The 25,897-nt window shown below is 45.7% G+C and overlaps 2 protein-coding genes across 4 annotated transcripts in view; both read left to right on the top strand.

Moving 5' to 3' along the window:
- Window positions 1-11: 11 nt before the first annotated feature.
- Taf5l (TATA-box binding protein associated factor 5 like) lies at window positions 12-25,520 on the top strand. Of its 3 annotated transcripts, none has more exons than XM_048367843.1 (5): window positions 12-168; window positions 9,826-9,970; window positions 12,521-12,625; window positions 15,939-16,663; window positions 23,420-25,515. In XM_048367843.1, exons 2-5 carry the CDS (start codon window positions 9,829-9,831, stop codon window positions 24,215-24,217), a joined length of 1,770 nt encoding a protein of 589 aa, XP_048223800.1. In that variant the 5' UTR covers window positions 12-168; window positions 9,826-9,828; the 3' UTR covers window positions 24,218-25,515. The 3 variants fall into 3 exon arrangements, with proteins under 3 accessions (XP_048223800.1, XP_048223801.1, XP_048223802.1); XM_048367844.1 differs by lacking the exon at window positions 12-168 and adding an exon at window positions 399-561 and having other exon boundaries at window positions 23,420-25,517; XM_048367845.1 differs by lacking the exons at window positions 12-168; window positions 9,826-9,970 and having other exon boundaries at window positions 15,805-16,663; window positions 23,420-25,520.
- Window positions 22,543-25,897, top strand: part of Abcb10 (ATP binding cassette subfamily B member 10) — a 33,844-nt gene continuing 30,489 nt past the window's right edge. The window contains exon 1 of the mRNA XM_048367841.1: window positions 22,543-22,554. The gene's annotated coding sequence lies outside the window, so the exon portion shown is untranslated. The remainder of the gene's footprint in view (window positions 22,555-25,897) is intronic.

Here is a 25,897-nt window from a genome sequence, read left to right as displayed (position 1 = left end):
GCGCCCGCTCCCTCAGGCCGTCATGGGGCGGCCGCCCAGAGCCGCGGGGTCCCGGGGTCGGGGCCTCGGCTAGTCGGCCACGAAGCGAAGCCCGGCCGCAGGCGACGGAGGCGGGAGACGCGGGTACCGTGGCGTTGGCGAGGCCGCGGGAGCCGCCTGGGATGTTCAGTGAGCGCGGGCGGGCGGGCGGGGCGGGAGGGCGGGTGGAGAAGGGGGAGAGCCGCCGGGCGGGGAGGGCGGGCGGGGGCCGGAGGGAGCCGGAGCGAGCGGGCGGGGAGGGAGGGACGCAGGGGCGGGGCCTCGGCGGCCAGCGACCCCGAGCGCCGCTCCGCCCGCCCCTCCGCTCCCTCCCGCTCGGGCACCTGCACACGCCCGGCCTTCCTCCCGTGGGCCGGGGCGACCCGCACGTGGCGGCGCCGGCCGGGAGCTCGCGCGGAAGCGGGGCGCGCTCTCGGCGGCGCTCGACTCGGCGGAAGTGGGCTGCGGCACCGCGCGCGGCGCGGCCAGCCGTGAGTCGCGGCCCCGCGGACCTCCCGGCGGTTGTGGTTCCGGCGCCGAGAGGTGAGTCCGCCGGCCGGCGGCCGCGCCCGCACCGCCGGGACCCGCCGGCAGGGGGAGCGTCGCGCGTCGGGGAACCCCGCCGGGCAGGGCAGGGCAGGGCGGGGCCGGGCGGGGGCGGCCGGGCGCGGCGCGGCGCGCCTCCGCCCTGGGGTCGCACGTGCGCGGCCCCGCCGAGCCGGCCTGGGCTCCCCGCCGTCCCTCCGAGCGGAGTCGCTGACGCCGTCGGAGGGGAGAGGCTGCGCCCTGGTGGAGCCAGGAGACCGCCGGTCAGGACGGCCACCACTAGCCAGCCTCCCGTGGGACCTTTCTGAGTCTCAGTCTCTGCTCCTGGAAACGGGAGCAGAGCTTAAAACGACCCTTGCCGAGGACCCAGAAAGACCTGCGTATAAAATTGCCTTATGTTGGGAAACAATGTGTCACTAGCAGTTGTAACTGCTTTGGGGGGGAAATGCTTTCTCGGTTCATTATAAGCCTAAACTTGTGGGCTAACTATAATGTGTGCTAACTTTTTGTTTTCTTGGTGCCGAAACTGGGGCTTGAACTCAGGGCCCCCTTGCTCTAGTGGCCTTTTCTGCTTAAGGCTAGCGCCTTAAGGATTGAGCCACACTTCACCTTTTTTTTTTTTTTCCTGAATAATTGGAAATAAGAATATTACAGACTTCTGCCTGGGTTAACTTCAAACTGTGATCCTCAGATCTCAACCTTCTGAGTAGCTAGGATTTCAGGCCTGAGCTCCGGGTATCAGGTGCTAATTTTCATTATGAATCATAAGTCCTTCCTGCCATAAAAATGAGTAGCCAGAAAAGTCAAAAGACGAGTCTGCCTTGAGCATTTTTCTTTTCTATTTTCCCCCCAGGTCCAGGGGCATGAACTCAGGGCCTGGACACCGTCCTTGGGTTTTTTTGCACAATAAGGCTAGCACTCTAACACTTGGACCTCAGCTCTACTTCTGGCCTTTCGGTGATTGAATTGGAGATTGAATTGGAGATGAGAATCCCGTGGACTTTCCTGTCCTGGCAGGCTTGGAACCATGATCCTCAGATCTCAGCTTACTGAATAGTTAGGATTGTAGGCATGAACCACAGGCTCCGGGCTGCGGTTGGGCATTTTTGCTTATCAACCATAAATTAGGTTAGTGTATCTTCCTCCATCGATAAGGTTTGTATATTCTTTGATCCCTGTGAATACCTGGGGCCTACTAGGTGACTTTATTTTTTTGTTTCTGCAGTTAGTCTGTTAACATCTGTGAAAAACGTGTGTTGTTGTTTTTCTGAATTGTTTTAGTTGGAAAGGGCTCTTGGGGATGTGTATTAGGCCAGTATTATTCAGTAGATTTTACTAGAATTCACCATTCTCTCCCATGTAGCCATCACCATCTCAGATGCTGCTGTTCTCTTTTTCAACAAGTATCTGGTGAACACCCACCACTTTTTTTCCCCAGGAAGCCCATGGTCCAGTGTTGGGTCTGCAGGGTACTGTTGAGAATATAAACTCAGACCCTGAAGCCTAGTGGCTGAGTTCCCATCCTGGAAATACATAACTTTGGAGGAGTTGTCTGACTCCTTTGACCTCAGCTTTCCCATGTGAGTAATGTTACCTCCGACTTCCACTTAAGAGCATAAAGGAGATATAACCTACATGAAGCAGCTAAGTGTCTTACCTACCAGTGGTGCAGGTTCTGAAGACCTAAGGTGTTAGTGGTAGTTGACACTGTGTTGGTTAGGTGGAGGATGGGGGAGCAGGAACACAGGTAATTTGTGGGAGGGGAGGTGACTGGGCAGGGCTGTAAAGCATCAGGATTTAACCAAGCCAGATTGGAATGACACGGTGAAGGTGCCTGTACCCAATGGAGTGGACAGACCAAAGCCCCTGGGATGAAGAGGCTGATGGGACACCTTCCCCCCCAAAGTAAACAGTACTGAGGATTGGCGAGGTAGGTAAACAAAGATCAAAGCACTCAAAATGCTAACATGGAGGAATTTTATCCTCCATGCTAGTAAAGGTAGTAAGTTTTTAAAGGTGAGCCACAGGGGTGTAGTTGAGATTTTTGGAACCATGCCTCCTCCTAAGTGGCATTGGTGAAGTGGGGAAGGCTATCCAGTTGCACTGGCAGCTTTATGTCTATCTGTGACTTCAAAGGAAAATAACAGCTTAGCAGTAATGGAATTTGAATCTGAATCTGGAAGCTTAGCACTTGGGAAAATCATGAAGAAATCCCTACATCATTGCAGGTAACCTTCTTTACTAAAAACGACATTCTGCTGTCGTTTGTACCTGATTATGGGGTAAGGCTCCCCCAGGAGTCTCCCTCTGTCACCTCATGTTGAGGACATGCTGCCAAGTACTCTCAGTCACTTCTCCCAAGGAAAAATATACCAAACAGAAGCAAGCTCAGCCAATGCTGTTTTGGCGGTTTTGTTCAATCCTACCAAGTCAGTTATAAACAAAAAAAAAAAGGGGGGCTGGGGATATGGCCTAGTGGCAAGAGTGCTTGCCTCATATACATGAGGCCCTAGGTTCGATTCCCCAGCACCACATATACAGAAAATGGCCAGAAGTGGCGCTGTGGCTCAAGTGGCAGAGTGCTAGCCTTGAGCAAGAAGAAGCCAGGGACAGTGCTCAGGCCCTGAGTCCAAGCCCCAGGACTGGCAAAAAAAAAAAAAAAAAAAAAAAAAAAAAAACAAGGAAAGATTTAGTGATTGTTGGAATCGTGCCTCACCGAGTCAAATATAGATGGCATTAGAAACAGGTTTTACAGATAGCTCTTGCACACACCCCATTGTGATCAACAATACATAAAACAGTTCTCTCTGCTTGTGTGTATTCAGATGGTATAGTCTGAGACTTCCAGTGAGAGCCCCATGTGTGCCCTAGATAAGCAAAATATGCTCTGTGACTCACTTGGTAGATGTAAAGGTGAAATGCTTCAGAAAGCAAATTGACAGTTGGTAGTGGCTTCATCACAGAAGTCAAGTTTTCTCTTGTGTATAGATAATTGGAGCAAAATTGTTTGTGAATTAGTATTTTGCTGTATTAACTATATATGTATATTCTCCAGTTTTAAGGGCATATGTGTATGTATTGGCTAAAATTTTTGTTAATTTGTTTTGTTTTTGTTGCCAGTCCTGGGGCGTGGACTCGGCCTGAACACTGTCTCTGGCTTCTTTTTGCTTAAGGCTAGCACTCTTAACTCTTGAGCCACAGCGCCACTTCCAGTTTTTTTCCATATATGTGGTGCTGAGGAATTGAACCCAAGGCTTCATGTATAAGAGGCAAGCACTTTACCACTAGGCCATATTCCCAGCTCCCTAAAATTTTTCTTATTGCAAGAATAAGGTTTCTTAAATTTGAGCCTAACTTCTAGTTGGATGCTTTCTAGAAATTATCTGCTGCTCCCTTTCTGTGTTGAAATAAATTCCCTTTCATAGATGTTATGTACTAGCAGGGTTTAGAGAACAGTATAACAAACTTCTCTTCATATTTTTGTGTGTAGCATACTTTTGATGAGACATGTTGAAGTGTTAATCTTGCTAACCTTACAGTATTTGGCAACGATAAAGATGCCTCTGTGGGCTTGTTTTGATGGTGGCCTGCCAGGCCTCTAGCCTGGGATACTTCTGTTTTTGAGGAGCGTTTGTAATTAGCAGATGAATTATGCAAACCTTCATGAGTTGACATTTTTAAGCTACCTAATACATTTATTTCACAGAGTAATATCACAATTTAGAAATGGTACAGTAACCATTGGCCACATGCAGTTACAATTAATTAAAATTGCTGCCAGCCCAGTTCCTCATTTGTACTACCTAGAAGCCATATGTGGCTGATGGCTATTAAACCAAACCAGACCATTCTAGGATATGTCTATCCTTGCTGAAGACCATCCCACCCTAAAATACAAATGCACTCACACATGTTGGAATGTTAGCATATCTTGGAGACCTCACTTTGCTGCATTCAAATTTCATTTCAGAATAGTGATAGACATAGGAAGACCCATGTTCCCTTATACCCATCAGAGCCTTTATTTCTTCTGTGTACACTGGTAAATGAGAATGCATAAAAGTTTTTGTGTGCTCAACCATAGTTAACAGTGTACCAGTCCCTTATACAGATGGTGCCTTGCTCTGCCATGTTAATGAGGTTTGTCTGTGTTCAGCAAACATTATTAAAGTTAGAATCAAGTATTGTGGCTTTTTTTGGTTCATAGAAATTCAAAACATTCACAAGCCCAACTATCAGGAATTCCAAGCAGAAACTAGATGGCAAAGATGAAAAAAGCCACCACCCAAGGGGACTCCCACTTTTTTTTCTTTTATTTTTTTTTGGGGGGGGTTCTCCTGAGGGGAAAAGTTATGGTGAGAGTGGACAGCTTTCTAGAGAGAAGAGGGCTTAGGGCACTACTCAGCTTTGTCATTTATCTGGCTGCATTTGAAGGGGTGATTTGAGGAGAGTGTTGAAGTAATCCAGTTGAGAAGCAGTTTGTACTGTCAGCAGGGAGGATGGGGAAGCAGGAATTATTCCGTTGCACTAACCACCTTTTTTTTTTTTTAAGTTGAGAAAGAACCCATATTTACAAGAGGAGTTGGTGGTGCCTTAGAAGTCCAGGAGAATGCTAGGTGCTGGTGGCCCATTACTTATAATCTTAGCTACTCAGGGGGCTGAGATTTGAGCATCAAAGTTCAAAACCAGCCCAGGCAGAAAAGTCCACAAGCTGGACTGAAGCTGTGACTCAAGTCGTAGAGCATTAGCCTTGAGGAAAAAAACAAACCTCAAGGCCCTGAGTTCAAGCCCCAGGCCTCCCCCACCCCCACCCCAAGTACAGGAGAGTGAAGAGAATTTTAAGATCATGATGATTGGGTTTCTTGCTTTAATGGTGGATAATCATACCATGAACCTGAGGAAGAAAACCAAGAAGACAGAGGTGCCAAAGGGAAGATTGAGTTGTGAGCACCTGTTTTGAGTGTTTGCATGTCCAGGTGAAATGTCAACCTGTGGAGCTCAAGAAAGTGATATGATGGGAGACTGTGGGTTTTGTGTGAGAATAATGATGCAAGGAATGTGAGCAACGAGAGGCTGGGGAGCCGGGAGAGAGGCTCCAAAGGGGAGGGACCATAGGCAAAGATTTCAGGGAGGAGTATTCAGCAGCAGCCGTGCCTGATTCAGCCACAGAACCATGAGGGAAGGTGCTGAGAAGTGATATTGGCTAGGACGGAGTGGAGAAGTCACAGGTGTGGCTCAATAGCATGCTGAGGTTGGGCAGGGCCAGCCAGCTAGATGAAGAGTCTGAGGAAGGTCTTTGGGGAGGCTGGTGTGATGTTATAGGGAAGGCTGTTTGACCAGAAACTACTTGTGGGAACATTTTAAAGGTTCCAGCTGATACTGGAGAAAATCAGTGTCTGATAGCATCTGTCTTTCTTCGGTCCCATGTGCTCCCTGCAACTGGCACCAAAACTTCAGGTCTTGTGTTTCCGGCCCCAGCTCAAGGTGTCATGGGCATGCTGTTTTAAGAGGACAGCATCTGGTTCAAGTGTATATGTTACTGTTCATCTAAGCAAGGACTGACTAGGAAAGGCCAGCATAAGTTTGAAATTATGTGAGGCATGACTGAAACTGACTATTCTGGGTCATTTATCTCTCAGCTTTGATTTTTATTTATTTATTTTTATTTATTTATTTATTTATTTATTTATTTGCCAGTCCTGGGCCTTGTACTCAGGGCCTGAGCACTGTCCCTGGCTTCTTTTTGCTCAAGGCTAGTGCTCTTCCACTTGAGCCACACAGCCACTTCTGGTCTTTTCTATATATGTGGTGCTGAAGAATCGAACACAGGGCTTCATGTATACGAGGCAAGCATTCTTGCCACTAGGCCATATTCCCAGCCCCTCAGCTTTGATTTATATTTTTATAAACCTGATTGGGTATTTATCATGATGGTAATGCAAAAGTAATTTTTTTAGACTTGACTTAGAATGACTTGTTGACAGACTATATAAGAAGAGAAAGTAGGCACTTGTCATGATATCTCATTAAACAAAAATGCAAAATGGGTTTTTAAACATTTTGGTTTTTCTTTTGTTTGTTTTAATTCTCTATTGCTGGGATTGAACCCAGGGCTTACCTGATGCTTGCTTAGGCAAGTGCTCCATACACAAAGCTACATCCCCTGCCTTTAACATATTTTTTTAATTAAAATTTGTGCTGGCCAGGGGGCATGAACTTGGGATACTGCCTCTGAGCTCTTTTGCTCAAGGCTAACACTCTACCACTTGAGCCACAGCTTCATTCCTGGCATTTTGTGGTTAGTTGGAAATAGGAATCTTGGACTTTTCCTGCCACTATCTTCAGATCTCAGCCTCCTGAGTATCTAGGATTACTGGCATGAGCCACTGGCACCTGGCTTAAAATAGCATGCATTTACGATAGGAAAAGATATTTTATACACACACACACAGAGCCAACAGTCACAGGCCCTTGGAGAGCTTTTAGGATTTCATGTTGGGTTCATCTGGACTTAGCACCCTACTCAGAGGTACCATGCTAAGGGGGTGGGAAGGGCTGATGTAGTGGTATTTTGGCTTTTCACAGAACTGTGTAGTTCTTGGCTTGCATAGTAGGCTGGGGCACCTTTCTGACACCCTGTACCACCAGCTGAGTGGTTAAGGTGGGGTTACCATACTCTCCCCCCTCCTCATAGCACCTGTGGTCTTTCTTTCAGTTACTTTGGATGATTGTGTAGGCAACACTGTTGAAGTTAACTGCACAATAGACACCTGTTGAGAAATGACAAATACTATTTGGTTAGAATCTTAATTTCCAATATTTATAGTATTGCAAGGGAAAGCTTTTGATATCTTTACCTTTAAAGGTTAAAGTACCTTGTATGAATTGAAAATTACGGGAAATCTTTTTTTTTTTTTTAAACACGTATGGCAGGTAGAAGGGTTCTAATCTCCCTTAGGAACTCTGTTTGTTTATTCATTCATTTTTAGGGCTGTTGAATCCATCAGATTGTAAATGAGGCCCGATGTCTTCAGTTTGGCTGACTCAGTGATTTATTTATTCACTTAATTTTTGTTGTTATAAAGTTTACATACAGAGGATTTAGTTACATAAGTCAACTAATAAGTAGATTTTCTTTTTCTCTTTTTGCTGGTTGTGGGGCTTGAACTCAGGGTCTGGGCACTGTCCCGAGCATCTTGTGCTCAAGGCTAACACTCTACCACTTGAGCCACAGTACCCTTTCCAGTTTTTTCTGTTTATGTGCTACTGAGTATTCTCACAGGGGATTCTTTGTTGTTGTTGTTGTTAATATATATATTTTTTATTATTAATTGAACATAAATTTTTTTTACAAGGTGTTGTGCAAAGAGGGTGAAGTTACATAGTAGGGCAGTGTGTACATTTCTTGTGATATCTTACAACCTGTTTTTCCATCCTTTGTCTAGGTCAGGTAGACCCATATGCAATATACAATGTATCAAGCACATATACAGTGTTCACAGACTTGGTCTCTACTGTCTCTCCGTCTCCCTTTGTTAACAGTCATATATCAGGGACAGGGGATTCTTGAGTAACCAGGTTAAAGAATCACGAGTGACTGGTACAGAATAGTCATCCTGACCACTGAAACAATTGTCTTATCCTCAGTAATGGATGAGTGATGCTGAGAACAGGGACAGTACTTTCTACATACCAGAACCTTGTGCTAGCAATGAAAAAGAAGCTGAAAATAGGACATGACCACCAGACAACTAATGCACTGTCATGAAGAAAGGAAAATTTCATAGTGAGAAAGTAGTTCAGTGCTTGGAATTTATGATGTTTCATTGTGTCGCTGAATCACAGCCTCATTATACTAGTGCCCTCTTCCTGGCAAGTATTTTGCATTCTTCCCGGTAACCTGGAAAAGAAATACATAAATAGTTATGTCTGTGTCATTAAGTTAAGATGATGGCTGTGATCACCTAACCATTTATTTGTAATGTACAGTGTTTTTGTGTGCCCCTTCTCTGTTTTCTGTTTGTGTGCTTTTGGGGGACTTGAAAGGTAGCCTTCAGTTGAGAAGAAGAATATTTACAGGTGGTCTGGGAACAGGGCATTTGTTTGTTGTTGTTTTTTTAATAGTTGGAACACTCACTTTATTATTGATTGATTGAAATTTATTGGTGCTTAAGGTGCTGAAAATCGGAGGTGCTAATTAGGAACCTTGGTAATATGTGTCAGACCTGACTAGCTAATTTGCAAGAAGATTTGATGTTACCTCTCGCTATTTTGCCCAAGTCACTCATGATAGGTGGCTTTAGCTGATGGGTGCCAGGCATGTGAGCACAGCAGGAGATCTGGCTCCTTGGTCTGGTGTATTCATATATAACAAATTGGAAAGCTCATCAAGGCATTTCATTCACTAAGCCTTAAAACCACTGAAACCAAATCTATGCCAAAGTTCGGGACAGGGCATTTGTAAGGAGCTGAGTAAAATGAGGGCTTGGTTACTCACTTATACACCATACATGAAAAGAAATTGTGAACAGGTAAGAATTAGATACAAATAAACATGAAGCCAGACACTGGTAGCTCAAGCCTATAATCCTAGCTACTTAAGAGGCTGAGACCTGAAGATGGGAGGATTAGAGCCAGCCCAGGTAGACAAATCTAAGAGACACTAATCTTCAATTAGCCAGCAGAATGATGAAAGCAGAGGTAGGTATAGCTCAAGTAGAAGAATGCCAGCCTTAAGTGAAAAAGCTAAGCAAAGAGTTGTGAGGACCATTGTTCAAACCCAGTACTGATAGCAAAAAGGCAAAAGAAAAAAAGTTTGGTATATACTTAGATAACAGAATAGATTATGTCCCCCTACCTATTGGAGCGCTGAGATGAAAAGGGTTACAGCTCAAGCCAGCTCAGGCAAAAAAGTTTTTAAGATCCCATCTAAATCAATAGCTGGGTATGTTGTCATCCCAACTATGTGGGAAATGTAAGGAAGATTACAGTCAAGGCTGGTTTGGACATAAGTACCAGACCCTATCCCCAAAAAATAACTAAAGCAAAAAGGCCTGTGGATGGAGCTTAGCAAGTGCAAAGCCCTGAATTCCCCTGTCCCTGAAAACAGTGTCATGGCCTCTGAAAACAGAGATAATGAAAGTGCCACACTGGTATTGGGGAACTTGAATTTGCACTTTGGTCAGTGCTGGTGACTTGTCTCACCCTGTGATTCACATGTCCCCTCTGCTGCTTACAGTGTTCTTCTGAATCCTCCTGCAGGTCATGAAACGGGTGCGTACGGAGCAAGTCCAGGTGGCAGTGTCCTGCTACCTCAAACGCCGGCAGTACGTGGACTCAGACGGTCCCCTGAAGCAAGGTCTGCGCCTCTCACAGACTGCTGAGGAGATGGCTGCCAACCTCACAGGTAACAGGCTTCATGTGGATATTAGGGCCAGGAGCTGCTAGCCCTCAGACACACTGGTCCTCAGCTGTGTCCTTCAAAGCTGTGCTCACTGCCATTTCCAAGTCTCCTGTGGCCTCAGGCTAGAGTCATAATTCCTTCCTTAGAAGGTCTAGATTATTCTGTGTGTGATGGCATATACAACTCTTATTCAACAAGACCCCTGGCCCAGCATCAGGACAGGGCCCCTCTGCTGGCATGGAGCCTCACCTGTGGCTGAATGTGTACTTTGTGATCAGTTGATTGGAAATACTGGCATTGCACATGCAGCCTGACCTTTTTTTTTTTTTTTTTTTTTTTTTTTTTTTTTTTGCCAGTCCTGGGCCTTGTACTCAGGGCCTGAGCACTGCCCCTGGCTTCTTTTTGCTCAAGGCTAGCACTCTGCCACTTGAGCCATAGCCCCACCTCTGGCCGTTTTCTATATATGTGGTGCTAAGGAATCGAACCCAGGGCTTCATGTATACAAAGCAAGCACTCTTGCCACTAGGCCATATCCCTAGCCCTTGCAGCCTGATGTTTTTGTTGTTGTTTTATTTTTTAAGACAAGATCTCACTATGTTGCCCAGAATGCCCTAAACCTCTGATCTTCCCCCTGCCTTAGCCTCCCAAATACTAGGATAACTTGTGACCTATTGCACCCAGCTCAGCAGTTTTTTAAATTTCTCTTGTTATTGTTTGGAAATCAGATTCTATAGGAAACCTAATTGTGCCTCCAACTGCAGTAGCAAGTAATTATTCCTAAAGTGCTTTATGAGTTCATGTTTTTATGTGATGTGATATTCTTGTGCCATGCCACGATAATAAAATACATTAATTTTGGATGGGGTTGAAATTAGTGTTTTCAGGATCCTGCCCTGGCTCCCCCTCTTACATGCTCATACTGGATCCTTCTTTTTTTTTTTTTCCTGTACTTCCACTCTTCCACTACTGTTTCTACTTGTTCCAACCCTCTGTCCTAGTGGCATTGGTCAGCTGCAGCCCTTCTTCACTCTAGTGGTTCATTGCCACCTCCTCTTCCTCTTCTTTTTCCTCTTCCTCTTCCTCCTCCTCCCTCTCCTCTTCCATCCCCTGAAAATGATAGAAGGAATGAGCTGAGTACAAAAGAAACCATGCAGAGTTTACTTATCCAGTGTCAGGTTGAAGGAGGGTTGTTCAGGTTATGAAATGGCACCGAGACCCTCAGTTTGGAATCAGGCCAGGTAAAAGCACAGTCCAGTGAGAGGTGAGGTCAGGAGGGGGCAGTGGAAGGAGAGGAGAAGATAACGTATGAAGCTGTAGGATTCATGGCTGAGGAGGGAGCAGAGCAAACCCATTCTCTCCTGTTTGGCCTTCCAGCAGATTGCAGGTTCTCCTTTACCTGAATCCTGATGAAGTGCACTTATTTCTTTTGTTTCCTTTCTATACACTTGTGTGGTCTCTCAGCCCTACTGTGTGTGTTGCCATTCCTTTATCCATATTCCAGTATCTGGCTGTGTTCGGGTTCTGTTTACTCACTATGAAAGTGGCTTTCCCCCACTGTCCTTTTGCCCCCTACAAAAAGGATGAGAGAATTTGAATCTTCTTTGTATGAAGCATAAGCTCACAGAATGGAAGTTAAGTGCACATTCTCATGCTGAATGTTGACACTCCAGCCTTTATTCTCCACTCAGCTCCCAGAAGACTATTTTTATTCTCTGGGAATTATGGCCTGCTGAGGTCAAAAGACCAAACAGCACTGTTTTTTTGGTTTGTAGGGTTTTTTTGTTTTTGTTTTTTTTGCCAGTCCTGGGGCTTGAACTCAGGACCTAGGCACTGTCCCTGAGCTTCTTTTGCTCAAGGCTAATGCTCTACCACTTGAGTCACAGAGGCACTTCTGGCCTTTTCTGTGTGTGGTGCTGAGGAATCAAACCCAGGGCTTCATGTATGCTAGGCAGACACCCTACCATTGAGCCACATTCCTAGCCCATGACACTTGTTTTAAGAAACTCCGTATAGGGTGTCATGGGTGATGAGCCACCACACGCGTTCACACCATTACACAAAAGACCTGGGAGAAGTGTTTCTTGTTTGTAAAACAGATGGGGGGAAAGTGATTTTTTTTTTCCCAATACCAGGGCTTGAACTTACAGCCTTATATTCTCACTAGGCTTTTTCTGCTCATAGCTGGTATTCTACCACTTGAGCTACACCTCTAGTTCAGGATTTTTGCTGGTCAATTGAAGGAGGAGTCTTTTGGGCTTTTCTGCCTGGGCTGGTCCATGCTACACATTGAAACATGTCAAGACACAGGCCAGATATTTCCAGATAAATCTCAAGAACACACTGTCCTCTGTCCTGTGCTTTCTGCTTTTCTATTCTTTGTCTACATTTTATGGAGTGTCAGGAGAGATGGGAGACACAGGTGTTATCAATCTTCCCCCAGTTAATCAGGACCCCCACTGCCTAGGAGGGTCAGATGCCATTGGTGCTACAAACCTTCCATACTGCCACTTTCTAGATATTAATCACCTTTTTTCTTCTGTCTTTTTTCCTCAGTCCAGTCAGAATCTGGTTGTGCCAATGTGGTATCTGCAGCCCCATGTCAGGCAGAACCCCAGCAATATGAAATACAGTTTGGACGATTGCGGAGTTTTCTCACGGGTAAGTCCTTGGCACAGGAGGTTGTTTGTTTTTTTTTTAAAGAAATAGAACAATGCAGATGTCACTTGGAACCTACATTATGTTAGGTAAGAGGGAGTCAGAGGTATTGCATGCATCCAAACTTGGAATTCCTGAGAATTAAATCACGAGGTTGAAGTATACAAAAATGAGATGAGAGGGAATGTGGGAATGTGGCCTAGCATACATGAAGCCCTGGGTTTGATTCCTCAGCGCCACATATACAGAAAAAACCAGAAGTGGTGCTGTGGCTCAAATGGTAGAGTACTATCCTTGAGCAAAAAGAAACCAGGGACAGTGCTCAGGCATTGAGTTCAAGCCCCAGGACTAGCAAAAAAAGGGAAAAGAAATGAGAAGAGGTCTCTGGGTGTTGATTAACTGCTTTTCCGTGGCTGTCAGCGTAGTGAGTTTGTGACCTGCATTGAATTAAGGAAAACTAAATGCAGTGGTTTGAAATGTACACTGGAATCTCTGATAACAAGACTATGTGGTCTTGGCCCTTCATTTCCCAAAGTACAAGACAGGAGATGAAGGAATTCAGAGAGTTGTTTAGACCAGTTCATGGGTGACACACAATCAGCAGAGTGCATTCCAAACATCTCTCCTAACTCACTCTGGTTTTGAAAATGAATCACATGAAAAAAAATGATTCTTGGAACCTCTCTGGGATCCCACTTTCCTCTCAAACTAGGTAAAGAAACCATTTGGAAAACCAGATCACCTTTTTTGGTTCTGTGATAACTAATCACAAAGCTGGCAGTCACATTAAGAGAAACATGTTGATTCTGGTTACTAATGAGGATGTTTTACTGAATCTCTTTGTACACAGAACACCTGAAAGAAATGGAAATCTTCCTCTGCCTTCAAAGTATTTAGAGTTACTAGGCATTAGTGAGTGTCAAATCTAGTTTTCTTTTTTTTTTTCTTTTGCCAGTCCTGGGGCTTAGATGTAGGACCTGCGCACTGTCCCTGGCTTCTTTTCACTCAAGGCTAGCACTCTACCCCTTGAGCCACAGCGCCACTTCTGGCTTTTTCTGTTCATGTGATACTAAGGAGTTGAACCCAGGGCTTCATGCATGCTAGGTAAGCACTCTACCACTAGACCACATTCCCCGCCCAATTAGCAGATTTTTGACATAATTACATTTGTCATTCCATAAAAGTGTTCTCTTGCTTTCATGGCAGAGTCCTCACAGCCTGCTCTGAGTTGATGCAGCCTGTATGTACCCAGGTGATGTTACCATGAATTCTACTGACATAGTTGTACTCACATGGTCTGGTGAAGATGCCAGGTACTGTGCAACAGCACCATGTGTCCTGTTAGAACAGGAGACATGCTCGTCCTGGCATGGTCTGTGCCATTGGATGGTGCTGAGGTGACCCAGTGCTTTATGGGGGGTTTGTAGTTTTTAATCACTGAAGTGCAGCTGGAGACTGATTGGAATGTTTTGTTATTACAGATTGAAGTGAGTGGTTTTTCAACTGCAGTCTAAGTTCAAACCTCATTATCCCAAGAAAGAAAAGTCTAGGTTCTCCACTTCTGTGTTCCTGAGTCCTGCATTAATTTCTTCTTGTGGTTTAAAAAAATAAATAAAAAATTCCAAGCTGGATGCTGGTGTCTCATGCCTGTGATCCTAGCTACTTGAAGGCTGAGATCTATGGACCATGGTTCAAAGCCAGCCCGAGCAGGAAAGGCTGTGAGCATCTTATCTCCAGTTAACCACCAGAAAACTGGAAGTAGTGTTGTAGCTCAAGTAAGTAGTAGAGCTTTAGCATTGAGCTGAACAGCTCAGGGACAATGCCCAGGCCTAGAGTTTAAGTCCCACAACCACAAAAAAAAAGAAATTCAGAATGTGAAAGCTGGTTTAAAGTTTTAATTTATTTAAGTACAAACATTACACTAAATAGCCTTGGTATTTCTGTACCCCCCCCCAAAAAAAAACCCTCAAACTCATTATAAACAAAAATCAAAACCACAAAAGCAGTGACATGCAAGAGGACAAAACCCTTGAGTTTTAGTAGAGCTAACCAGCCACTGCCAACAGGTGTAGGTGGCATTGGGGTCATGCAGTGGACTGGTGCTGACTGCTGAGTGGCCAAGCAGCTGCTGGCCCTGGCTCAGCATCAGCTGGTGCTAGTGTCCCACCTTGCTACCCACTCCCATTGTTGGAACTACCTTGGGGCCTGTTCCTGTCCTCACTGGCATAATTACTTCTCTGCTATGTGTATCTCTTCCTGCTAACCTATGACAGTTACAGCTGGCCGTTATTAAACATTCATTGTTACACAATTCTGTGGCATTAAAGTCTCATATTAGTAGAATCTTTTTATCCTTTTTGCAATGTTAGGAATTGAACCAAAGGCCCTGCACTTGTCTAGCATGACATTTGAACTACACTACCAGCCCTGGTTTGTGCAAGCTGACCAAGAACTGAAAGTCCTCAGTCCCCCACTGCCACTAGGCCATATTCCCAGCCCTAAATGTCTCTTAATGACCCAGAAAATGTCTAATTTGTAACTTGCCACTGCAAAAGAGAAATGTTTTGCTTTTAACACCAAGTCAGAATGAGAGGGGATTGGGAAAATGGCCTAGTGGCAAGAGTGTTGGCTCATATACATGAAGCCCTGGGTTCGATTCCTCAGCACCACATATGTAGAAAACAGCCAGAAGTGGCGCTGTGGCTCAAGTGACAGAGTGCTAGCCTTGAGCAAAGAGAAGCCAGGGACAGTGCTCAGGCCCTGAGTCCAAGGCCCAGGACTGGCAAAAAAGAAAAAAAAAAAAGAATGAGAACACTAGCAAGACAACTTGAGATGAACATTGTCATCTCACTAGGGCATACCAGCATGGACAGCTGATGTCAGTGAACCCATGTATATGCTCTGATTTTACAGGCTAAGATCTCTAGTCAAACTTCCTTGTTAAGTGTGATATCCATATCATTTTGAATATACTCTTTATTGCTTTTAAAGTCATAATCAAGTTAGAAAGTTACTGCAAGGAGTTCACAATCTCCTGAGAGCATGTCTAAGGGCCATCAGAAGTGTGGGGTTTCTGATTTGAGAACTGCTCACATATTGGGGAGCCGCTAAGCTCTTGCAGGGTCCTCTACCCCCTTGGACTGGACCTCAGAATATGTTCTTCTCCTTCCTCTATCCTGCAGAATTCCTTGAGAGCTGGTATTTTGATGAGTTTACAGAAAAGGGTCCTGACCAGAAGGAGTTAGGGGATGGAGCTCCCAGGAGGGCACCTGTGTTTCATAGGTCGGCTGAATGTCAGCCTTTTTTCTCATTGCAGATTCTGACTCCCAGCACAGCCATGAAGTGATGCCTCTCCTCTACCCCCTCTTTGTCTACCTCCATTTCAACCTGGTCCAGAGCGGCCCAAAGAGCACCATTGAAAGCTTCTACAGCCGCTTCCATGGGATGTTCCTGCAGAACGCAAGCCAGAAGGATGTTATCGAGCAGCTGCAGACCACGCAGACCTTCCAGGACATCCTGTCCAACTTCAAGCTCCGAGCATTCCTAGACAACAAGTACGTGGTCCGTCTCCAAGAAGACAGCTACAACTACCTGATCCGCTACCTCCAGAGTGACAACAACACTGCCCTGTGCAAAGTCCTCACTGTGCACATTCACCTGGATGTGCAGCCTGCCAAGAGGACAGACTACCAGCTCTATGCCAGTGGCAGCTCCTCCCGCAACGAGAGCAGTGGCCTGGAGCCCCCAGAGGTGCCCAGCCCTATTCTGCAGAACGAGGCTGCCTTGGAGGTCTTACAGGAGAGCATCAAGCGTGTCAAGGATGGGCCTCCCTCTCTCACTACCATCTGCTTCTATGCCTTCTATAACACAGAACAGCTGCTGAATACAGCAGAAATCTCTCCTGATAGCAAGCTGCTTGCAGCTGGTTTTGACAGCTCCTGCATCAAGCTATGGAGCTTGCAGTCCAAGAAATTGAAGTCAGAGCCCCACCGTGTAGACACCTCCCGTATCCGCCTGGCCTGTGACACTCTGGAGGAAGAGGTAAGGTTCTACTTTGTCTTCCCACTCCTGACAGGCCTCGTGGAGAATGCACATCCATATCTTCCTCCACATGCAAGTACTGTACACAGGTCAGCTGTTGAGTCCTACTGCTACCTAACTGGGTGGTAAAACTGTTCTTCACAGCAGTCAGTATTTACTGCTTTTGGGAAAGCAGGTTCCATTGTGGAGCCTCATTAAAAGACCTCCATCTGATGTTGACTTTGTTTAGGTCAGGTTTGTGTTTGTGTACCAGCTCATGTGGTACACTGATGTATGTGCACTGTACAAGTGCAGCAGTCATAAGCAGGACTTCTGGATCACTGTCTGCACTTAAACTAGTAAGTAGTGTCTTCACTGAAGAAAGCCTATGGTTTCATAGCCACATCAGCAGTTAGGACTCTGGGATTGGCCATCTGAGGCCAGTGCCATCGAGGCCAGTACCATCTGAGGCCACTGCCATCCTCTTGTTCCATGTGCACAGATTACATCTGCAATCCTAGTTACTTTGAAGGCTGAGATCTGAGGATTGCCCTTCAAAGCCAGATGGGGCTCCAGTTAACCATCAGAAAGGCCAGAAGTGGAGTTCTGGCTCAAGGGGTAGAGCACTAAACTTGAGCAGAAAAGCTCAGAGCACCCAGGCCCTCAGTTCAAAATAGCCCCAGGACTGGCACCAAAAAAGGGAGGAGGGCAAGCCAGTCACTGATGTCACACACCTTTAATCCTCACTACTCAGGAGGCTTTGATCTGAGAATCACAGTTCAAAGCCAGCCTGGGCAAGAAAGTCTGGAGGGCTCTTATCTCCAATTAAACACCAAAAGATGGGCCTGTTGCTCAAGTGGTAGAACATTAGCTTTGAGCAAAAGAGCTTAGGGACAGCCTCCATGGTTGGTTCAAGCCTTAACATAGGTGTGCACGCACGCACGCACGTGTGTACACACACACACAGTGACAAAAGGAGCTCAAATGATAGGGCACCCACCAACAGGGGCAAGATTCTTGTGTTCATATCCAAGTGTGCACACACGTGCATGCAGAGTGGAGGTGGTGTGCTTTGGGGAATACCACATGGGGTTGAGGTGGGCGTGGAAAGGGTAAGCAGCTTACCCAGGTGTCATTTACCAGAATCATCACTGCAGAACACAGGCTGAAGGAGACAGGTTTCCTGATGGATGTGTCCTATGCAGCCACAAAGGCTGAGTCCAATACATTTTTGTCCTTTCTCCACTGAAATTCAGGTAGCTGTGCATGTAAATGCACTAGAGTGAAAATCACTGTAGGGAGATTGAAGCCAATGAGGATCTCAGGGAGTTTGTAGATACCTGAGAGCCATAATCTGATCTTTCTTGTTCTGAGTTATGTGGCCTTTGAACTTTGGTTTGGCAACTGAGGCAGTATAGTGAGGGTTCTTATGTGAGTAGCCTAGATTCCCGTGCACAGCTCTGACTTCTAGGTTTCTAAAGAAACCCTCCAAAATATTTACTCTTGCTCTTCTCTGAATTTGTTCAGACTGTACTGGAGACCATTATTGTAGCTGTTGCTTCGGGTACCATTGAGGGATATTGCCCTTGTTAATTTTTTAAAAACACCTTTTTCTACTAACCTCATAATTCAGACTTGGAGATTACTTAGAGCATTAATGTAAAGGAATCTTGGGTTTCAAAGGAAGTGTAAAGACTCAGATTTAAGTAGTGTGAGGGACTCGAGAGTGAAGAAATTAAATTTGACTAGAGCTGAGGAGTGAGGCAGAAAGTGATATGCTGTCTCTGTCTCAAAATTTTGGTAGCATGAGCTGGAGTCACAGCAGTAGGAAAAGAAACAGTGGAAACAGAACCTAATTGCTGGGTTGGAAGGAAATAGGAAATCTTTCTTGGGCCTGAGCAGAAGGTGGTAGCACGGAAAGGCTGTCACTTTCCTCTGGTTTATTCATACCTGTATTGAAATACTGCAGACTCTGGCCTCTGCCTCACAAAGAACAAACAAACATTCTGACTTCAGCACTGTTGCTGAGGGTTTCCTGCTTGGGGCATCTGCACTTTTAGCAGTTTTCTGACAAGGATCATTTTGGAAGGAAGCAATGTTTTATATTAGCTCAGGTAGTTAATCCAGTAAGAGTTTGGACTTTTTTTTTTAAGTATTTATAACCAAAATCAAGACTTTTAATGCAAGGATTAAAAATAAATATTGAGGGCTGGGAATATGGTATAATGGTACAGTACTTGCCTCATATACATGAAGCCCTGGGTTCCATTCCTCAGAACCACATATATAGAAAAAGCCATAAGTGGCACTGTGGCTCAAGTGGTAGAGTGCTAGCCTTGAGCAAAAAGAAGCCAGGGACATTGAGGCAGGAGGTAACAAGTTGGATAAGAAATGTATGCACTGCCTTATGAGTGAAACTGTAACCCCTCTGTACATCACTTTGACAATTAAAAAAGAAGCCAGGGACAGTGCTCAGGCCCTGAGTTCAAGCCCCAGGACTGGCAAAAATAAAAAACATTGAAGCCACTGGGATTGCAGAGATTATAGGAAGCAAGAAAGGCCCATGGGACTGTATCAAAGAAGTGGACAAAGTATCAGCCATGAGCAAAAGACCTGAGCAAGAGTGAGAGGCCCTTGAGTTAAACCCTGAGTACTGGCACATACACATGTGTACACACACACACACACACACACCCTCCCTTAGTTTGCAATCTCTTTTCTAGTCCTTCAAAGCAATAATTATTTATGAGAATTAAATTTCATTATTATTGGCTCATGCCTGTAGTCTAGGCTACTCAGGAGGCTGAGATCTGAGTATCACAATTTGAATCTAAAATGAAAAGTCCCTGAAACTCTTATCTCCTAATTACTTCTCAAGAAAGCTGGATTGAGTCAGACATTAGTGGCTCACACCTATAAACCCAGCTACTCAAGTGGGTGAGATCTAAGGATATGGTTCAAAGCCAAACCATGCACAGAAGTCTGTGAGACTCTGTTTCCAATTACGTATCAAAAAACTGTGGCTCTGGTGGTGGAGTGCTAGCCTTGAACACAAAGCTCAGGGACAGCACCCAGGCCCTGGGTTCAAACTCCAGGAACAGCATCAAAAGGAAAAAGCCTGAGTGAGGTGTGGCTCTCAAGTGGTAGATTACCAGCTGTGAGCAGGAAGCCCAGAGAGAGCTTGAGACCATGCATTTGAGTCCCAAAATAGGCAAAGGGTGGCAGGGAGAAGGAATTAAAAGCATGAGTCTGTACCAAAAAATTGTATACTAATATTCATAGCACTACCAGTAGAAATAGCCTAACTGTTTACCAGTAGATGAATAAACAAAGTATGATCTCTCCTAACAGCAGAATATTATTCAGCTGTAAAAAGGATTGGAATGCTGGCACATACATCAACCATGAAAATTCTTTGCCACTGGAAAGATCCAGAAATAAAAGAGGCCACGGTGTTGCCTCATTTTATTCCTGGGAAACATCTGGGTGAGACTCACCCATGGCAGATGTGGGGTTGCCAGGATCTATGTACAGGAAATCAAGAGTGGCTGCTGATAGGTGTGGGGTTAGACAGTGGTGATGGTTACAGCTCTGTGTACTGGGTTGTATACTTAAATTTGGAACTTTATAGTATGTGAATTCTGTCTCTGTTTAAAGAAAAGCAGAGCTGAGGATGCAGCTCAGTGGTAGAGTGCTTGCCTTACAGCCTGAAAGGGCCTGGGACTTCCACAGTCTGCTGTGCTGTAATTTTGAGAAATAAAATCCATGGTTTCAGCCCTGTCATTTCCATAATTCATATGTGAAATTCATAGAAGTCAGTGCTATCTCTGGCCAATAATGTGAACTATGTATGCCATTTAATTTAGAATTGTCAAGTTTGTTTTAATGGTTTTATTATCATTTCTGTTCTGCACTGCAAGTGTTTGAACTCCAGGCTTCACGATTGCTAGGCAGGTATTCCAACACGTGTACATGACCAGTAGCCCTTAGTGTATTTTTTTAATCCAATATGGACAATTTTTTCTCAGCATGCAAGCAGTATTGCCAATTGTGAAATCTAGCACATACATGTCTTTGTTCTAAGTCTTAGAAATCTGATGGAGAAATATGTGTCAACACACACTGGCTAGCAGTCACATTTTCTAGTCTTAATTCAAGTTGGCTGTCATCTCTTACATGTTTATCAGCGACTTCACTGTGTTTTGAAAGCCTACCCAAAGGTATCCTCACTTCCTGATAGTTCTGAAGAGGTGCTCAAAACTAAAGTCAGACCCAGAAGTTTGTCTGGTGCCGGGGGTGCTGTGAAAGTCAGGGTGCTGAGATGTCTTAGAATGGAGCACACAGCCAAAACATTGGTGACTCAGCAAACCATACTACAAAGGGCTGTACAGCGATCTCTGAAGTTAGGTTTATACTTAATCTTTAAATTTTTATGTATGTTCCATAGTTGCATAGTGGAGTTTATTATATGACTATACTTCACAAATCGAAGTTTCACGTTTGGACCTTGTGCTTAGTTTCTGCGGGGCAGAACTGTCCATAGGAGAGACAGGAGCCAGGATCCCTAGGTTGGGGCTATGTGTAGTGGCTTCAGAATGGTGCTAAGGCTCCTGTGAGACTGGGTTGAGCCATGCTAACAAACACAACTTGTTTATTTTAGGCTGTAGTCATGGCAGGGATCCAGCAGTGACAACCAGCAGGAGCAGAAGGTCTAGTGTCTCCATTTCTTGGTTTCTGCAGTCTACTGGGCACTGTTCTGGCCTGGGCCCAGCTGGCTGGAGTTAGGGTACATCCACTCCATTTCCAGGCAGATGCCCCCAGGACTGAAGGCTTGCTTCCGCAGCTGCCAGTTCCACGTGGAAATCATTCACCCTCAGACAGTGCCATGCCTTCCAGTCCACAGTGCACTACCAGAGACCTTTGTGTAATTCACCTAGGACCACTCTCCCTCTCTCACGGCCCTAATATAAGCTTCCTGAGAGCAGAGCAGTGAGTTGTATGAGATTTCAAAGAATTACTGTAATCTCTGGAAGGTTTAGTGCTTAGTGGAGCCCTGAGTTCCAGATGCTTATGTATTGCTAATGGGGGCAGTGAATAGCCATTGTGAGAATTCACAGATACCAGCATTTATTTGGTGCCCTCAAATGTGTGCACCCTGGAGCTCTTTGTACTTTAGTAATTTCCCAAGTGAAATAAAAGGTGCCCTTTTCCTGTATGTAGCGCCAAGGTGGGGGGGCATTTGGCACATGATGGGACAGACAGACAGGTATATTCTTGTCCGGGTTTTTAGCCGCACCCTCCCCCCCCCTCCGCTCTCCTGACCTGTGGGAGTGATGGGGAAAGCACACCCCCACCAGATGAGCCAAGAAAAGAGAGGGTCAACAGACCGCCCGCAGCCAGCCCTCCCTCACCAGAGGACAATCAGACGTGTCTGGGAGTCAAGTCAGTGCAAGATCTCGTTTATTGAGGGGAACACATCTAACTTATAAGGCACAGAGCCAGTCAGATAAGGGGCGGCATGAGCTGTCCGTAAGAGCGGAAGAGCCGGGGACCAATCATCATCAGGAACCATCTTAGCCACACGTGGCCCCAGGACTGAGAAACAGGCAGGGCCAGCTAGTTGACTTCCTCTTTCTGATCCAGGTGTGTCCCACATATTCTATGATTTTTGTATGACCTGCAAATGATGTTACAAATGTCCAAATGGCCTGTGGCAGAAACAAGGTCCCCACCTCTACTAGAGGAAAGCCATAGGCCACAAGCCATGTGGCCTGTGAGTCTTTGCCTTACTCTGGGTTCAAGTAAAACCTATCACAGATAGAACTCCAGGATGGGTACCACTGTAGTTGTAAGGGAAGTGGAGTTAAAGCAAGCAGCAGTGTTCTTGTGGGCAGGCTGTGGATGTGTGCTCTGTTCCCAAGTACCATTAGTGGCAATCTCATGAGTCACTTGCACTGTTAAAGCAGGTCTACATCTATATACCTTATTTTGTTACTTTGGAGAAACTTTTGGGACTTCCAGCTTCATTTCTTCTGAGTTACGAGCAGTTTGTGGCTGGTGATGAAGTGGAGGGATATCCTGTGGCCTTACCTATGCCCTCATCATTAGCCCCATCATGGGAGTCATGAACCTGGCCAGGTTTTTTTTTTTTTTCCAGTCCTTACATTTGAACCTAGACTTGTAGTGTTAGTGAAGCATTCCATCACTGACCTATACCCCAATCCTTGTTTTTGAGTCAAAGTCTCATTATGTAGCCCAAGCTGACCTCAAATTCTAAATCCTCCTGCCTTAGCCTCCCAAGTGCTAGAATTAGAGATGTGCGACACCATGCCTGGCTCCGGACTTCTTTTCATGTCATAAGAACCGGAAGCAACAAAGGCTTACAAAGACAGCACCATACAAAAGACAGTATCATAGAGAGTAATCTAGAAACTGGAGTAGTTCTTTTCAAATGATACCCATCAAAGTATACAACAGTAGTTCCCTTGGGCTGCCTTCACTCAGATTTGACATGTTATCCTCAATCTGGGAATCAGGATTTACACACATTTATAGCCAGAATTTAAAATGGACGGTGTGTGTGTGTCTTTGAAATGATGTTGCTGCAAAGCACATTCAAGGACAGCAAGTTTTAGGTTATAAAGAGCTTGCTTTCTGCTTTATCTCTAGACTGACCTCAAAGGGCCAGACAGCCATCATTTGATGAACAGTCTTACCCTGTTGTAGACACATTTTCCCTGTGCTTGCTAAATCACTTCTTTTATGTGTTATGTCTAGGAGGATGAGGATGATAGCGTGGGCACAGAGATGAAGATACTGCGGGGTCATTGTGGACCAGTGTACAGCACACGGTTCCTCGCAGACAGCTCTGGGTTGCTATCTTGCTCTGAAGACATGTCCATCAGATATTGGGACCTCGGTAGTTTCACCAACACTGTGCTGTACCAAGGACACGCCTACCCTGTGTGGGACCTGGACATAAGCCCATACAGCCTGTACTTCGCCAGCGGCTCCCATGACCGAACCGCCAGGCTGTGGTCCTTTGATCGGACGTACCCGCTGAGGATATATGCAGGGCACCTGGCAGATGTGGACTGTGTCAAATTCCACCCTAACTCAAACTACTTAGCCACAGGCTCAACTGACAAGACTGTCCGGCTGTGGAGTGCCCAGCAGGGGAACTCAGTGCGGCTCTTCACAGGACACCGTGGCCCTGTGCTCTCCCTTGCCTTTTCCCCCAATGGTAAGTATTTAGCCTCTGCAGGTGAGGACCAGCGGTTGAAGCTGTGGGACCTAGCCTCTGGGACCCTTTTTAAAGAATTGAGAGGCCACACGGACAGCATCACCAGCCTGGCCTTCAGCCCAGACAGCGGCCTGGTCGCCTCTGCCTCCATGGACAACTCTGTACGTGTCTGGGACATCAGGAACACCTGCTGCAGTGCCCCCGCTGATGGCTCCTCTAGCGAGCTTGTGGGTGTGTACACAGGGCAGATGAGCAATGTCCTGAGTGTGCAGTTCATGGCCTGCAACCTACTTCTGGTGACTGGAATCACACAAGAAAATCAAGAACATTGATATTCTGTATCTTGGTGGTTGTGGGCTGGCAGGGCTAGGAGAGAGACCTCTGGCCACAGTCCTGAATGTGCTGAGACTGGATCCCTGATGGTGGGAGAACCAACCCTTCCCCTCCTCCTGGGCACCACTGCTCAGCTCTTGCACACAGCCAAGTGTCCCAGGACGATGGGGCGGGTGACATTTAGACTCTGGGTGAGAGCTAGAAGTCAGTTGCAGGTTCTCAGAGAACCTGCCTGCCCTCCTGTGCGCAGCACTTTCTCATCTTCTCCCCAGTGGGTTTGGCTGGGGCAGCTGCACAGGGCTCCCTGGAGCCACTGAGGGGAGGTGTCACTGCTTCCCTCGGGGAAGGAAGTGGGGACAGCAAATAGAAAAAGAAGGCATGATCTTGGCAAATTGTTTCCGTTTCCATATGACAAGGTAAATAGGATTTTTTTTTATCATTGTTACTATATTATAGAGAAGAGGAAACCTAGCACTGGCAGAGAGGACAGGACCTTCTCTTACCTTTCAGGTTTGACTCCTGGCACTGGCAATGATACTTGGAATTTTGAGGTTCAGGGAATTCAGATAATTTGGTGGCCCTGTGTATCAGGAGAAAGGGAGGTCTTGGGGATACTCCTGCCAGATGACATGTTTCTAGAAGTCGGTGGGTGAGTTGGAATTGGGCAGTTGCAGTGGTGGTGGGAAAGATTGTTTGCATAGCTGCACATCTTGTCAATTCTCTCCCCTGAAGAAAAAATTATGATGGGCTGGGATGTAGCTCAGTGGTACAGCGCTTGCCTAGCATGCATGAGGCTGTGGTTCATCCCTGGCACCAAAAAGAGATAATGCTAAAGAATAAAATAATTTGGAATTAATCACAGATAGCTTTAGGAAATGTTGAGTTTCTAAATGACTTTATTCAGAAGTGTGGCTTTCCACATCTTTTTCTCCTGTGATCATTTGCTCCCACTCTGCACTGCAGTACCTGTCTGATGAACAGGTTGTGAATGAATCATGCACACACATGCATATCAAATGTGCTCTGAGGACAAAACAAGTTCCAATGTGTGGGAAAAGGATTGGACATTTCTGTTTTCTGAAAGAGTTATTTTGTATTTTGTTTTCTATTAAAATGTATTTAGTTTCAAAAAAAAACACAAAAGATGTGTTAGCCTTTCATTTCTATTCTTGGACAGGCCTGGGAGTGTGCCATCCTGGGGCCTCTTCAGAGAAGCAGCCAGCACACCAGACCAGCCCCAAGGCATATATTTCTGTCCAGTTTATTTCACAATTCCTCCTGGTGTGCACTGGGGTACTGGTGGCAGTAATTCAGTTTTTACATTCAGGAATTGTTAGCTTCTGACTGGAGATATCACATATTTTTACTGTTTAGCTACTGTCCCTGAGTTCTTTTTCTCAAGGCTAGCACTCTACCACTTTGAGCCACAGTTCCACTTCCACGTGGTTAATTGGAGGTAAGACCTTCCTGTCCCACTGGCTTCATGCAGGAGCCCCCAGCCTAATTGCCTGTTTTTATAAATGACCTTTCCTGGGCTGGGACCTGGGTTAAGAATAGAGGTACAGGGCTGGGAATATGCTCTAGTGGCAAGAGTGCTTGCCTCCTATACATGAAGCCCTGGGTTCGATTCCCCAGCACCACATATAACAGAAAATGGCCAGAAGTGACATTGTGGCTCA

This window comes from Perognathus longimembris, chromosome 18, assembly GCF_023159225.1.
Source record: "Perognathus longimembris pacificus isolate PPM17 chromosome 18, ASM2315922v1, whole genome shotgun sequence".
NCBI classification, from domain to species: Eukaryota; Metazoa; Chordata; class Mammalia; order Rodentia; family Heteromyidae; genus Perognathus; species Perognathus longimembris.
Note: the sequence above shows the minus strand (reverse complement) of the source record. Positions and strands in the feature narration are given on the sequence as shown.

Bases quoted from the DNA above. Each gene is read 5' to 3' on its own strand.
- Taf5l (XM_048367844.1), top strand. From the start codon at position 9,829: ATGAAACGGGTGCGTACGGAGCAAGTCCAGGTGGCAGTGTCCTGCTAC. The intron at 9,971-12,520 runs GTAACAGGCTTC...TTTTTTCCTCAG, and splicing joins GATGGCTGCCAACCTCACAG to TCCAGTCAGAATCTGGTTGT. The intron at 16,664-23,419 runs GTAAGGTTCTAC...TGTTATGTCTAG, and splicing joins GTGACACTCTGGAGGAAGAG to GAGGATGAGGATGATAGCGT.